The sequence below is a fragment of the Entelurus aequoreus genome, linkage group LG18 (genome assembly GCF_033978785.1).
Source record: "Entelurus aequoreus isolate RoL-2023_Sb linkage group LG18, RoL_Eaeq_v1.1, whole genome shotgun sequence".
Lineage (NCBI taxonomy): Eukaryota > Metazoa > Chordata > Actinopteri > Syngnathiformes > Syngnathidae > Entelurus > Entelurus aequoreus.
This window is the reverse complement of record NC_084748.1, coordinates 28,102,034-28,116,422: the sequence shown is the minus strand read 5'-3', so window position 1 is coordinate 28,116,422 and position 14,389 is coordinate 28,102,034. Positions and strand designations below refer to the sequence as shown.

General features: G+C 40.1%; 1 protein-coding gene across 1 annotated transcript in view; it reads left to right on the top strand.

The window, feature by feature from the left end:
- The window catches only part of LOC133633419 (uncharacterized), a 51,398-nt gene that overhangs the window by 10,679 nt on the left and 26,330 nt on the right, over positions 1-14,389 (top strand). Inside the window, exons 5-6 of the mRNA XM_062025944.1 lie at positions 16-1,079; positions 14,078-14,273. Of these exons, the coding sequence (XP_061881928.1) occupies positions 16-1,079; positions 14,078-14,273 (1,260 nt within the window). The remainder of the gene's footprint in view (positions 1-15; positions 1,080-14,077; positions 14,274-14,389) is intronic.

Below are 14,389 nucleotides of genomic sequence, written 5' to 3'. Positions count from 1 at the left end.
TGTGTTTTTCCGAAGACACAGCCGGCACTGCGAGAACCGTGCAGCCGATCCACAAAGTCCCGCCGGACGACGCCGCATTCTGTGACCCCTTCTTCCTCTACCTCGCCTCATCCTTCAGCATCTTCCTCTTCCTCAAGTCTGGCTCCTTCCCCAAAGCTCAACTCCCTGGCGGCCACCCACAAGCTGAAGAAGGACATCCATCGTTGCCACCGCATGTCCCGCCGGCCTCTGCCTCGCACGGATCCCATGTCCTTCTCCAGTCCCGGCGGCTTTCCGTCTCGCCCTCACGCCTCCCCTTTCTCCGAGACCGTCCGCATCCTCAACCGCAGGGTCAAGCCCCGCGAGGTGAAGAGGGGTCGTATCATCCTCAATTTGAAGGTGATCGACAAGCCGAGACGCGGCGGTTCGAGCGGAGGAGCCAGGAATCTTCCAGGTGGACGCCACAACATCCCATCCCGGAATCGCATTATTGGGAAGAAAGGAGAGGCTCCTTACAGACCTTTCCAGCCCCCGCTGAAGATGCTTGGTTTCCCCATGTATGGGAAGCCATTTGGGCTGCAATGCGGAGGTCCTCTGACCTTCCACCCTCAGCCTGGGTCCTGCAACACCCGGAACCTCCGTCCAGCCCCATCCTTCCCCCCGGCGCCCCCTTCCATCACCAGTGCCCCCAAAGGAAGGTCTCTGCCAACCACTGCTGCAGCTGAATCCTCCAAGTCCAGTGAAGCTCCTGAAACCAGTGAAGGTCCTGTAGAACCCCAAAATAACCCACCATCCGCCACACCTTCTGTCTCACCTATACCAGCAACCTCACCCTCTTGCATGAGAGGTGAAGAAGAGGCCCCAAACCCCTCCCTGCCCCAAGAAGCGGGGGGCCAACCCGAACCCGCTAGGGTGCCTGTTGAGGGGGATCCCGACTGGCACCCAGAGATGGGACCCAGCTGCAAAGATGTGGTGGTCACCGACGTCACCACCAACCTCGTTACCGTTACCATCAAAGAGTTCCCCTCTCCTGCCTCTGGCCCCGCCTCGCCGGCTTCTGTCGCAGAAAACATAACCTCCGAGGAGCCCGCCCTTCCCAAGCCATAGGAAATCCTTAACACCACTGGTGTTTTTAAAAAGAAATGTGCCCTTTTTGCCACTTTAGGCCCTTCCCACCTTTTCCTAAAGGTGTTTCCACGTGTGCCCAACGGTCAAAATAATAGGTACACCTGTACAGTCAACAACTAGCCTGTGTATTATAGTGGTTGCTGTAGAACTGTATCGCATCACTGAGAGCTATTTTGTTTATCATAATACCAAATAGAAACGGTCAAAATGCACTATTGCAACAATAGACATATGATGATGAACGTGAGCATCATCTACTAAAATAAATATTTGCAAGTGTACATAATACAGATTCCAGTGATTATACGTAACTATGAAAACAACTCCGCCCATACATTGAATTATAACAAAATATGTATTTTGAAGTGTACAGTATACATAAAAAGAGCAGCTACTAGGTTTTTCTTGTCCACTTGCACAGCACTGATGCCTTAAGGCACACTCAAACAAGCTATCATTTGTGATCAGACATAGAAAACCCTTTATATCAACAGCTTTTTAAGCCACAGCAGTTTATTTAGCGTTGTTACAATATATGATTTTTTATAAGTTTTTGCACATGGGACTCTCACATATTGCAACAATATACAGCGAGGCAAAAAATCAAATGCACTTGACTGCATCCAAACAGTATTCTTTGTTGTTCATCCATTGCTTTTCTACTTCTATTCCCTACAACGCATACATAACGGTTATACATAAACATGCAACCCGTTGGTATTTTTATATATATATATATATATATATATATATATATATATATATATATATGCACACCACGCCACGCTAGACTTTGTAAGTTATCCTTGCCGCCTTTTCTTGCTTGTGTGTTTTACCCCAAAACTGCAAAGACTCTTTAAATTGGACCAGATTATACTGTACATATGTATACAGTGCTTCATTTTTTCCACATTTTGTTTTGTTACAGCCTTATTCCAAAATAGAATACATTTTTGTCCTCAAAATTATTCTACAGACAATAAATACCCCATAATGACAATGTGAAAAGATTTTTGTAAAACATTTTTGCAAACTTATTAAAAATAAAAAACAAAAAAATCACATAATCATAAGTATTTAGAACATTTGCTCAGTACTTTGTCGATGCAGCAATTACAGCCTCAAGTCTTTGAATACGATGTCACAAGCTCGGCACACCTATCTTTGGGCAGTTTCACCCTTTTCTCTTTGCAGCACCTCAAGCTCCACCAGGTTGGATGGCAAGAGCTGGTTTTCATCCAGGATGTCTTTGTACATTTCTGCATACATCTATCCCTCTATCCTGACTAGTTTTTCCAGTTCCTGATGCTGAAAAAGATCTGCATAGCCTGATGCTTCACTGTAGGGATGCTATTGGTCTGGTGATGAGCGATGCCTGATTTCCTCCAAACATGATGCCTGGCATTCTCGCCAAAGATTACAATCTTTGTCTCATCAGACCAGAGAATTTTGTCTCTAATGGTTTAGCAGTCTTTCAGGTGCTTTTTGGCAAACCTTTTACTAAGAACTCTCTTCTGTCTGGCATCTGTACCATACAGGCCTGACTGGTGGATTACTGCTGAGATGGTTGTCCTGGAAGGTTCTCCTCGCCACAGAGGAATGCTGTAGCTCTGACAGTGGCCATCGGGTTCTTGGTCACCTCCCTGACTAGACTAAGATGAATGCTGCAATGTGCAGAGACATCCTGGATGAGAACCAACACTTCCCATCCAGTCTGATGGCGTTTATGGGGTGCTGTTAATGAGCGAAACTGCCCAAAGATAGGTGTGGCATCCTATTCAAAAATACTTGAGGCTGTTTTTTCTGCCATAGTGCATCAACAAAGTATTGCACAAAAGCTGTTAATACATAAATGAACATGTGATGCTTTATTTTTTTACTTTTAATACATTTGCACCAAAAAAAAAAAATTTTGGAATAAGGGTGTAACATAAAATGTGGAATAGATGAAGCACCGAATAGTTGCACACATTTGTGTGTTTTGCCACATTAGCACTCTTTGTATTCACGTGTCAAATTCGGGAAGGTTCATGATGATGCTTAAAGTGGTTTCATGTACATCAATACCCTATTTCCACAAATTCTGGCTGACATTTTAGTCAGCTGCAGAGAGTACCAGGTGTGTTGGAGGCTGACCCAGTTGTATTCTACTTACGGCACTGTTAAGTAGGAGAGCGCAATTTTGTGTCATGTCTTTTGTACAGAATTGCTAGTGCGTTGCGTGTCGTCTTGCTGCAATGATGTCATGCTTACCAGGGCTATAATTGAGGTAACCATTCAAGCTCAACCCTTTTGATTGAGATGGAGCGTCTACTGGAGCAATGACCTTTATTTAAGGAAATATTGTAGCTTTTCCGTCTATTCAGGCAGAGTCGTTCAAGTGGACAGTGCAATTAATGAGGGACGTTTAGTAGTTTAGGTCTGACATTTATTCACACAGACATGAAATCAAGGCATGGTGTACTGTCTACTAGTGCAAAGGCCACTATTTAAGGAAATATGGCAGTTGGTGCCTCATAAAATGAACCCATTATGTGGACCATGTAATTGAGCTATGGCCTCTACCAAAGCACAGGCTACTATTTAAAGAAATATGGTACTTTGTGGATTAATTTTTCAAATGGAGAATGCACCGGAAAATTGAGACATTTTGTTAATGGAGCATAGGCCCTTGAGGAAATATGGTAGCTTGGGTATTTAAGCTAAAGCCTTTAATTGGACCATGTATTTGAGATATGGTGTCTACTAGATCAGATACTTATTTGAGGAAATATGGTAGCTCGTGGAGCTCAACTGAACCCTTTAAATTGGACCATCTAATTGAAATGTGGTGTTTCCTAGCTCAGACTTATTTGAGGAAATATGGGCGCTAAGCTGAACCATTTTGTCAAACCATTTACAATAATTGAGATATGGTGTTTTAGATTGGAAACTTATTTCAGGGAAATATGGTAGTTTGTGCATCTAAGCCGAACCCTCTTATTAAACAATGTAATTGAGATACAGTGCTCACTAGATTGGAGACATACAGTATTTGTAATATGTTAGCTTGTGCATCTCAGCTGAACAATCCGATTAAATCATGTTATTGAGATGTGTTTTTTACCAGATCAAATACTTATTTGATTAAATATGCTAGCTTGTGCATCTCAGCTTAACCATTTTATTAAGATATTAGATATGGTGTATCATAGATTAGATTTATTTGAGAAAATATGGTAGGTTGTGCGTCTCAGCTGAAACCTTTATTTGGACCATGTAATTTGAAAACGGTGTTTACTAGATCAGAGACTTATTTGAGGAAATATGGTAGCTTGTGTAACAAAGCTGAAACATTTTGTTGGACCATGTAATAGAAATATGGTATTTAGTAGATCCGAGACTTGTTTGAGGAAATGTAGGTGTTTGTGTATCTAAGATGAACCCTCTTATTAAACCATGTAATTGTGATATGGTGTGTATTCGATCAGATACTTTTTTGAGGAAATGTGGGAGCTTGTGCATCATTCTAAGCCAAGTCCTCCTATTAAACAATGTGATTGAGATATGGTGTTAACTAGATCAGAGACTTATTTCAGGAAATATGGTAGCTTGTGCATCTCAGCTTAACCATCTTGTTAAACGTGTAATTTAGATGTGGTGTGTACTAGATCAGACATATTTGAGAAAATATGGTTGCTTGTGCATCTCAGCTGAACGCTCTAATTGGACCTTGTAATTGAAATATGGTGTTTACTATGATCAGAGACTTATTTGAGGAAATATGGTAGTTTGTGCATTTTAGATGAACCCTTTTAATGGGACCTTGTATTTTATATATCGTGTTTACCATATCAAATATTTATTTGAGGAAATATGGTAGCTTGTGCATTTCAGCTGATCCATCTTATTAAACCATCTAATTGAGTATGGTGTCTGCCAGTTCAGAGACTTATTTGAGGAAATATTAATCTTAGCTGAAACCTTAATTTGGAAAATGTAATTTAAATATGGTGTTAACGAAATCAGATACTTATTTGAGCAAATATAGTAGCTTGTGTATCAAAGCTAAATCCCTTAATTGTACCATGCAATTGAACTATGGTGTTTACTAGACAAGAGACCTATTTGAGGAAATATGTGAACCGTGCAATAAATTGAGGAATGCCGTTTACTAGAATGTAGGGCACTATCTGTGGAAATATACTTTGATCCCATTGCAACATCTCGACCTTCTCAGACTTTGACACTTGACTTTGACACAACTGAATGACGATGCCTTACCTACCGCTGCTGCATTCACTAACTAAATACCAATTAAATACACACTCCTGTAAGCATGAATAGAAAGACAGCATCATTAGCAAGCTGTAAAAACACATGTGAATGGCTTCTCTTTTGAACACAATGTTTCCTCTTCTGCGTACTGGATGGTTTTATTTGTCGTTAGTATTGTTTCAATACTTACTCACAGGTTACCCTTGAAGTTTAATGTCAAAGTATCACATGAAGAAACCACACTTTTTTGAAGCTGAATGACATTTGGAATAGACTCTTCCATATCTCTGCTAAGTTGTGAGTAGAAGTAGGAGTGTTAGGCTGATGTTGTTTTCGTCCTATTATCGGGGTAGCACAATTTGACGTGGTGGCCTATCTTTTACCAAATAGGGCTTGTGTGATTGTTTTGTTTTTAGCCATGTTTTACCACTTTTTAAACGTGCTATATAATTCCAATGATTTTTGTTCCTCCTCTTTGTACTGTATTACAGTGTTTTCGACATATGCATAATGATTTCGTAATTGTGATGCAATTCAATATGACTAGAAGGCTTTTTTATTGCTGGTATGAATTGTGCATTGCATTAGTGCGCGGGAGGGTGACATACTGTATTAATGTATCTTTTTGAAGCATGTTTTGCAAAGCCGTATTGTACAGATTATATATTCACTGTCATCACGTGTTACCTGTAAGTCTCCTTGTTGTTTTTATGTTTTCTTTTACCAGGCTTTAAATTAAAAAGCTGTAGCAAAGCAGATCTCTTTCTCATTGAACTACAGTGGAGCTTCTACAGGAGACACTGCTTCTGCTTTTGAAAGCAATTAATATAATCGTGGTGAAATCATCAAACAAATGGTACTATTGTTACATTTCTTTGCAAGCGTGAATACTGTTTTCTTGTAATGTCATTATTAGAGTTCATCTATAAGGAAGTTATCTGTGCAGTTTGGGAATATTTCACAGAGTGGTGCTGTTGGACCATTATGAAGAGACTTGGCACTGCAGGACTGCATCACAAAGCCTGGTGTGTATCCATATATCAACATCAAGGTATTCTTGTATTTTACATAATTTCTATTTTAATGAATTGAATACAGACTACACCAAAGGCTACATCTACAGCGGTCACCACCCCCATATCTGTTCAGAGGCCAGACGGAATTAAAATTGTCCCTGCGGTGTCACAGCAGCAGTGGCCCACTTCTGTGCATGCAATGTCAGCCACCTCTGGAGATTAAACTGCAATCTAGGCTGCAGGTCACCATAATGAGCGCTTGGGCCTTATCATGTGGTGGACCTTTTTAGTTTCATTCTAAAGCGGAATGTTAGTTGACTAAACCCTGTTTTTACCATGCAGTACAGTTTGATGGAACAAGTTATTGGTAGGCAGGATTCAAATGCCCCAAAATATCCACACCACACTTGCAAGACTTTTCAGCACACTTTGGTGGGATACCAGTTGGTCAATCAATTGCAATCAAAACTTTATATAGCGCTTTCCATACACGGGAAATGTGCAACACAAAAGTGCTTTACAGCAAAAAAAAAAAAAGAAACACATGAATGCACACAGCACCATTGACGATAACGAGACATGGCATGGGACTGAGGGTTGAGGAAATCACCTTTTTTAACGAATAATTTGTCACGGTCTGTGTCATGGAAGTGTTGGACAAGACCCCAGGATGCAGAGACTGCAGAGAAAATTGATTTAATAAGAAAAGTAGTGCAGCAGGGAAGTGCACAATTAGGAAAAGCTATGCAACATGGAGGTACAGAGCACAATGATTTAGAGCAGTTTTTTCACAGAGTGGGTTGCTATCAGCATATTTCAGTCATCAACAATTTTATCATCTGAGGAATGGACATTGTAACAGTGTAGGTCTCACTTCGTAGGATATGTACTGCGAGCGGTGAACATAGTGACCTCAGAAAGCATAAGAACAAGTATATACATTTGATTATTTACAATCCGGGGAGGTGAGATGTGTTGGGGTGGGGGGGGGGGGGGGGTGCTGGGGTCTGCAGCCTTTACTAGAAAAAGAGACATTTTGCCACCTCTTTCACTAAATAAAAATACCGTTGAGCCACCAAACACAACACTTCTTATAAACTTTTAAAATTTTAATTTACATTTTTTTTTATTTTACGGGAAAAGCAATCTGCCCGTGGGAAATTAAACTTTTTTATTTTTTTTTTATTTTTACAAGTTTTCATGGTTAGCTTAACCAAAGGGTTGCACACTCGAGAAGCTGAACTGAACACAGGCTTCACACAACACAACGATCAGGCACAATGCGGCTCCAGAGCTGCGGGTAGCAGACCCCTGCACTAAAGCATAGTACGCGTACCACAGTTTGAGAATTACTGATCTTAAGGACAGGGCTGGCCGAAAAAGCATCCTGATTGCCAGACGGGAGAAGTAGCGTAAAACAGAAAATGGACACAAGAATACAGTGGGTATGGAAAGTATTCAGACCCCTTTAAATGTTTCACTCTTTGTTTCATTGCAGGCATTTGCTAAAATCAAAAAAAGTTCATTTTATTTCTCATTAATGTACACTCAGCACCCCGTCTTGACAGAAAAAAACAAACATGTTCAGTTCAGTTCAGTTTATTTCAAACATGCATACAATACAATTACTGTGTAATGCATCACATATTTCCAGTTGTTTCATTACAGAGTTTCCAAAAAGGAGTAGGAAGAAGCAGATCTTGTTTAATTCTACCCCTTTTCACATCATAACATAATCATGATCTCTCTTTGAAAAAAAAAAAAAAGGTTCACAATGTTTTTCTTTCTTTCTTTCTTTTAGTTTATTTCGAACATGAACACATTTACATCATAATACATCACACAATTTCATATCATTTCATTTACATCATGCCCGAAAAGGAGTAGGAAGAAGCAAAGCTTATTTAATCCTACCCCTTTCCCACTTCAAAGCATTTACAATTATATAAAATCATTTACTGACCTTTTTATATAATAAAATAACATCTATGAATTAGTATATACAACAGTTTGTAATATGTAATTAATTAATTCAGTCATTATTAACATACTGAGATGAAGAATATTTTCAATAAGGTTGGAAGTTTTTCTCATAATTCTTCTTCTTTGTACTTTGTAAGCACTATTAATTTAAACAACCTCTTAAACTGGATCATGTCAGTACAATTTTTAACTTCTTTACTTAATCCATTCCATAATTTAATTCCACATACTGTTATGCTAAAAGTTTTAAGTGTTGTACGTGCATATAAATGTTTTAAATTATTTTTTCCTCTAAGGTTATATTTCTCCTCTTTAGTTGAGAAGAAATGTTGTACATTCTTTGGTAGCAGGTTATAGATTGCTTTGTACATCATTTTAGCTGTTTGCAATTTTACCAAATCACCAAACTTTAATATTTTTGACTTAATAAATAAAGGGTTTGTATGTTCTCTATATCCAACATTATGTATTATTCTAACTGATCTTTTTTGTAACATGGTTAACGAATGTAGCGCACATTTGTAGTTATTTCCCCATATTTCTGCACAATAAGTCAGATATGGTAACACTAGTGAGCAGTAGAGAATATGAAGTGATTTTTGGCCCAGGACGTGTTTTGTTTTATTCATTATTGAAATGTTTTTTGCTACCTTATGTTGTATGTTTTGTATATGAGATTTCCAGTTCATTTGATCATCTATTAATACTCCCAAAAATCTGGTTTCTTTTACCCTTTCGATGTCTACTCCGTCTATTTGTATTTGCGTATGATGCTCTTTCCTACTATTACCAAATAGCATTATTTTAGTTTTACTGAGATTCAAAGATAGTCTGTTTTTGTCAAACCATCTTTTTAATTTGTTCATTTCTTCTGTTATTATTTGTATTATCTTCTGTGTGTTCTCTCCTGAACAGAAAGCAGTTGTATCATCCGCAAATAAAACTAACTTTAAGTCCTTTGTAACTTTACAAATGTCGTTTATATAAAGATTAAACAATTTTGGTCCCAGTATTGATCCCTGCGGCACACCACAGGATATATCTAGCCGTGTTGAAATATTTTCACCCATCTTCACATATTGCTTCCTGTTGGTTAAATAGCTTCTTACCCAGTTCAATACCAAACCTCTGATGCCATATCGTTCTAATTTTTGTATTAAAATATCATGATTAATTGTATCAAATGCTTTTGTTAAGTCCATGAATACTGCTGCCGCACATTCTTTACCATCTATTGCATTGGTAATTTCCTCTGTTATTTTAATTAATGGTATTGATGTTGAGATATTTGCTCGAAATCCATATTTGTTCTCCACGAGCGTCCCACTTTTGTTAATAAATAAATCTAATCGACTATTGAATAATTTTTCCATGATTTTGGAGAATTGTGGAAGTAATGAAACTGGTCTGTAGTTAGTAAACTGGTGTACGTCTCCATTCTTATAGATTGGTACGACTTTTGCAATTTTCATTTTGTCTGGGAATTTTCCGGTTAAAAATGATACATTGGTGATATATGTCAGAGGTTCTGAAATGTCTTCTATAACCTTTTTTATCGTTACCATATCTATTCCATGACAGTCAGTTGAAGTCTTGTATTTACAATTTTTTACAATTTTGATTATTTCTTCTTTTGTTACACTTTTAAGAAACATGGAATTGGGATTTCTGTCTATGTGCTCACTCAAGTCCTCAACTGACCCATCATCTGCATTTGGAATTCTTTGATCCAGATTTGTTCCGATATTAACAAAATAATCATTGAAACGTTCAGCTATTTGGTTCATATTGTCTTTTTTTGTATGTTCATCTAGAAAGTACTGGGGGTAATCTTTCTTAGCACCATTTTTAATGATGCTATTTAGGATGCCCCATGTTGCTCTCATGTTGTTTTTGTTCTTGTTTAATAATTGACTGTAGTATTCCTTCTTACATGTTCGTAGTATACCAATTAGCTTGTTTTTATATTTCTTATACTTATTTTCTGCCTCTATAGATCTTTGTGTTATAAATATTCGATACAATGTGTTTTTTTTGTGACAAGCATTTTTCAGTCCTTTTGTCATCCACGGTTGGTTGTTTTTCTTTTGCTTCTTACTACGTTCTTTCCATGGGCAATGTTTATCATAGAGTGTTAGAAAGGTGTTGACAAAATTCCCATATGCATAATCTACATCATCTTCATTATATACATTGTCCCAAATTTGTTTCCTCAGATCCTTCTTGAAGAAAATCATTCCTTCCTCTGTACATAGTCTTTGAAATGTCTTTTTGTCAATGTTCTTCTTCCTGTAGTTCCCATCATAAATAGTAAAGACTGGCAGATGGTCGCTGATGTCGGTTGTTAACAGTCCACTTGTTATATTATTATCAAAGACATTAGTGAATATATTGTCAATAAGTGTAGCACTGTGACTTGCAATTCTGGTTGGCCTTGTGATTTGAGGATACAAACTCATACTATACATTGTATCTGTGAAATCATTAATGGACTTTTGCTTGTTGGGGTTCAAGAGATCAATGTTGAAGTCTCCACATAAAAAGAGTACTTTTTGACTGATTCCATTGAAAGTTCCCTTAATCCAGTCTTCAAATCCTTCAATACTTGAGTTTGGTGCCCTATATATACAACTGATCAATACATTTCTATTTCTTTCATGACATATCTCAATGGTTATACACTCTAAAACATTGTCAATAGCCAGTGACATGTCTTTTACCACCTTGTAATGGAAGTCCTTCATCACATATACAGCAACTCCGCCTCCATTCTTATTTACTCTATTAATATAATTGAGTTCATATCCTTCTAGTCCAAAGTCCATTCCTTTTTTTGGATCCATCCATGTCTCTGATACAGCGATAATTTTGAAAGGTTCTTTAAAGTGTTCCAAAAATAATTTCATATTGTTAAAATTGGCATACACGCTTCTGCAGTTAATATGAATAATTGACAGTTTGTTATTGGAATTAATGTTGGTGTTGTACTGTACTTCTGTATAATATAAACAATTATTGTCCATGTGAGAAAAAAAATGTATGTCTGGATCTATAGCACTGTCCAATTCCGTCCTGTTATAGTCGGTGCTGGAAAAGGTTATAAATTCTCTGTTTGATTGATTATTGTTTGTTTGTGTCATGGTTGTGTTTAATTTTTTTATCGTTATTGATATTTATCCAGCTCTGCTATTTTCCTTATGACTATTACTCTTGCTTCCTCTGGTGTTCCATTTAGTTTAATAAATATTTTACAGTTTGCTGTCCATGTTTGTTGTATTTTTCCTTGTTTTCTTAAGCTACGTGCTTTTCTGGCTATGTCTGCGTTTTTCTTTGTTAAATGTTCATTTATGTACACGTCTGTTCCTTTCAGCTTCCTCCCTTGTTTTAGTAATGCGGTTTTATGTTTCCTATTGACAAATCTCATTATTATTATTACTGGTGCCGAATTATCTTTCTTCTTATGGAGTGGGTGGCAAGCTTCCACATTTGCCATGTCCATGAATATGCCTTTTGACTCCATGAATGTTGCCACTTGCCTCTCTGTGGAGATGTCCAAATTCCCGGGCTCTTCTCCACCATTGGCGGTCACCGCCCGAGCATATGAACGGGGCTTAATATTAAGCCCGGTCAAAATAACGTCATTTATTCTTGTGTATTGTTCCAGTTCATCCACTCGGTCTGTTAACTGTTCTATTTGTAAAGTTTTTGCATCATTCTCGACTCGTAGAATTTTTACCTCCTCCACCAGCTGCATAATTGTCTGTTGGTACTGCTTAATGGCTGATACCTCTGCTGTTAAAAATTCAAGTGATCGCCTTATCTCCTCACTTTCATCAGGAGAGAGCACCTTCTTTGGCCCCATGTTGATTTTGGCTGTCGCGGGTGTTTACCGCCTTCAGCCAAGGCGGTCCCCGGTCCCGTCGTCGCGAGGTGGTCCCGCTTCTGCTAGCTGCTGCTAGCCGCTAGCCGGGCCTCTCCCTTGCCGCTCTGCTGCTGTCACACGCCGCCGCGCGAAAGCTGTCGCTCTCGCCGCCGTGAGGTGGTGGTGGTCCCACTGCTGCTGGCTGCTAGCCGGGCCTCTCCCTCGCCGCCCCGCTGCCGTCACTCGCCGCCCCCGTCACCTGCCGGTCCCGTCGTCGCGAGGTGGTCCCACTTCTGCTAGCCGGGCCTCTCCCTCGCCGCTCTGCTGCTATCACACGCCGCCGCAAGAAAGCTGTCGATCTCGCCGCCGTGAGGTGGTGGGGTGGTGGTCCCACTGCTGCTGGCTGCTAGCCGGGCCTCTACCTCGCCGCCCCGCTGCCGTCACTCGCCGCCGCCGTCACCTACCGGTCCCGTCGTCGCGAGGTGGTCTTGCTTCTGCTAGCTGCTGCTAGCTGCTAGCCAGGCCTCTCCCTCGCCACCGACGTCTTCCGCAGGAAGCCTGCACGTACCCAGAGCCCAGTTGCGTCTTCTGAGTCCACACTGGAGCTGTCTTCCTTCCTCTTAGCATGTCATAATTGTTCTTCTTTGTACTTTCAACAACTGTAGTTGGAACACTAGTGAGCAGTAGATGGAAAATGTAAAAATGTTTGCAAATAAATAAAAAACTAAACCTCAAAAATTACACATAATTTTTTACCCTTTGCTCAATATTTTGTTGATGCATGTTTGGCAGCAATTACAGCCTCAAGTCTCTTTGAATATGATGCCACAAGCGTAGCACACCTATCTTTGGGCAGTTTTGCACATTCCTCTTTGCCAATTCCTCTTAAAAATCTAAAGCTCCATCAGGTTGGATGAGAAGCATTGGTTTTTATCCAGGATGTCTCTGTGCATTGCTGCATTCATCTTTCCTTCTACCCTGACTAGTTTCCCAGTTCCTGCTGCTGAAAACCATCCCCACAGAATGATGCTGCCACCACCATGTTTCACTGTAGAGATGGTATTGGCCTGGTGATGAGTGGTGCCTGGTTTCCTCCAAACATGAGGCCTGGCATTAACGCCAGAGCGTTACAGCTTTGTCTCATCAGACCAGATTATTGCGCTTCCCAGAATTTTTTAGGTGCATTTTGGCAAGCTTTTTACGAAGAAATGACTTCCATCTGGTCACTCTACCATACAGGCCTGACTAGTGGATTGCTGCAGAGAAGGTTGTCCTTCTGGAAGGTTCCCCTCTCTCCACAGAGGAATGTTGTAGCTCTGACAGAGTGACCATCGGGTTTTTGGTCACCTCCCTGTCCAGACTAAGATAAATGCAGCAATGTACAGAGACATCCTGGATGACAAGCAACACTTCATATCCAAGCTGATGGAGCTTATGAGTTGCTGCAAAGAAGAATGAAAGAAACTGCCCAAATATAGGTGTGCCAAGCTCGTGGCATCGTATTCAAAAAGACTTTAGGCTGTAATTGCTGCCAAAGGTGCATCAACAAAGTATTGAGCAAATGGTCTGAATACTTTGAGCACGGGACAAAGTCGAATGCCTTCTCGAAGTCCACACAACACATGTAGACTGGTTGGGCAAACTCCCATGCACCCTCAAGAATCCTGCCGAGAGTATAGAGTTGGTCCACAGTTCCACGACCAGGAAAAAAACCACACTGCCCCTCCTGAATCTGTGGTTCGACTATCCAGCGTAGACTCCTCCAGTACATCTGAATAGACCTTTCCGGGAAGGCTGGGAGTGTGATCCCACGATAGTTAAAACACACCCTCTAGTTCTCCTTTTTAAATAGAGGAACCACCACCACAGTCTGCCAATTCAGAGGCACTACCCCCGATGTCTATGCAATGCTGCACAGACTTGTCAACCACAGCATCCAGAACCTTAAGGAACTCCGGGTAGATCTAATCCACCCCCGACGCCCTGCCACCGAGCAGCTTTTCAACTACCTCTGCAACCTTAGTCCCAGAAATCGAGCCCACCACAGAGTCCCTAAGCACTGATCCTTATTGGCAGACATGTAGGTGGGATTGAGGAGGTCTTTGAAGTATTCCACCAATCCACAACATCCTCAGTCGAAAACAGCAGCACACCGTCCCCACCA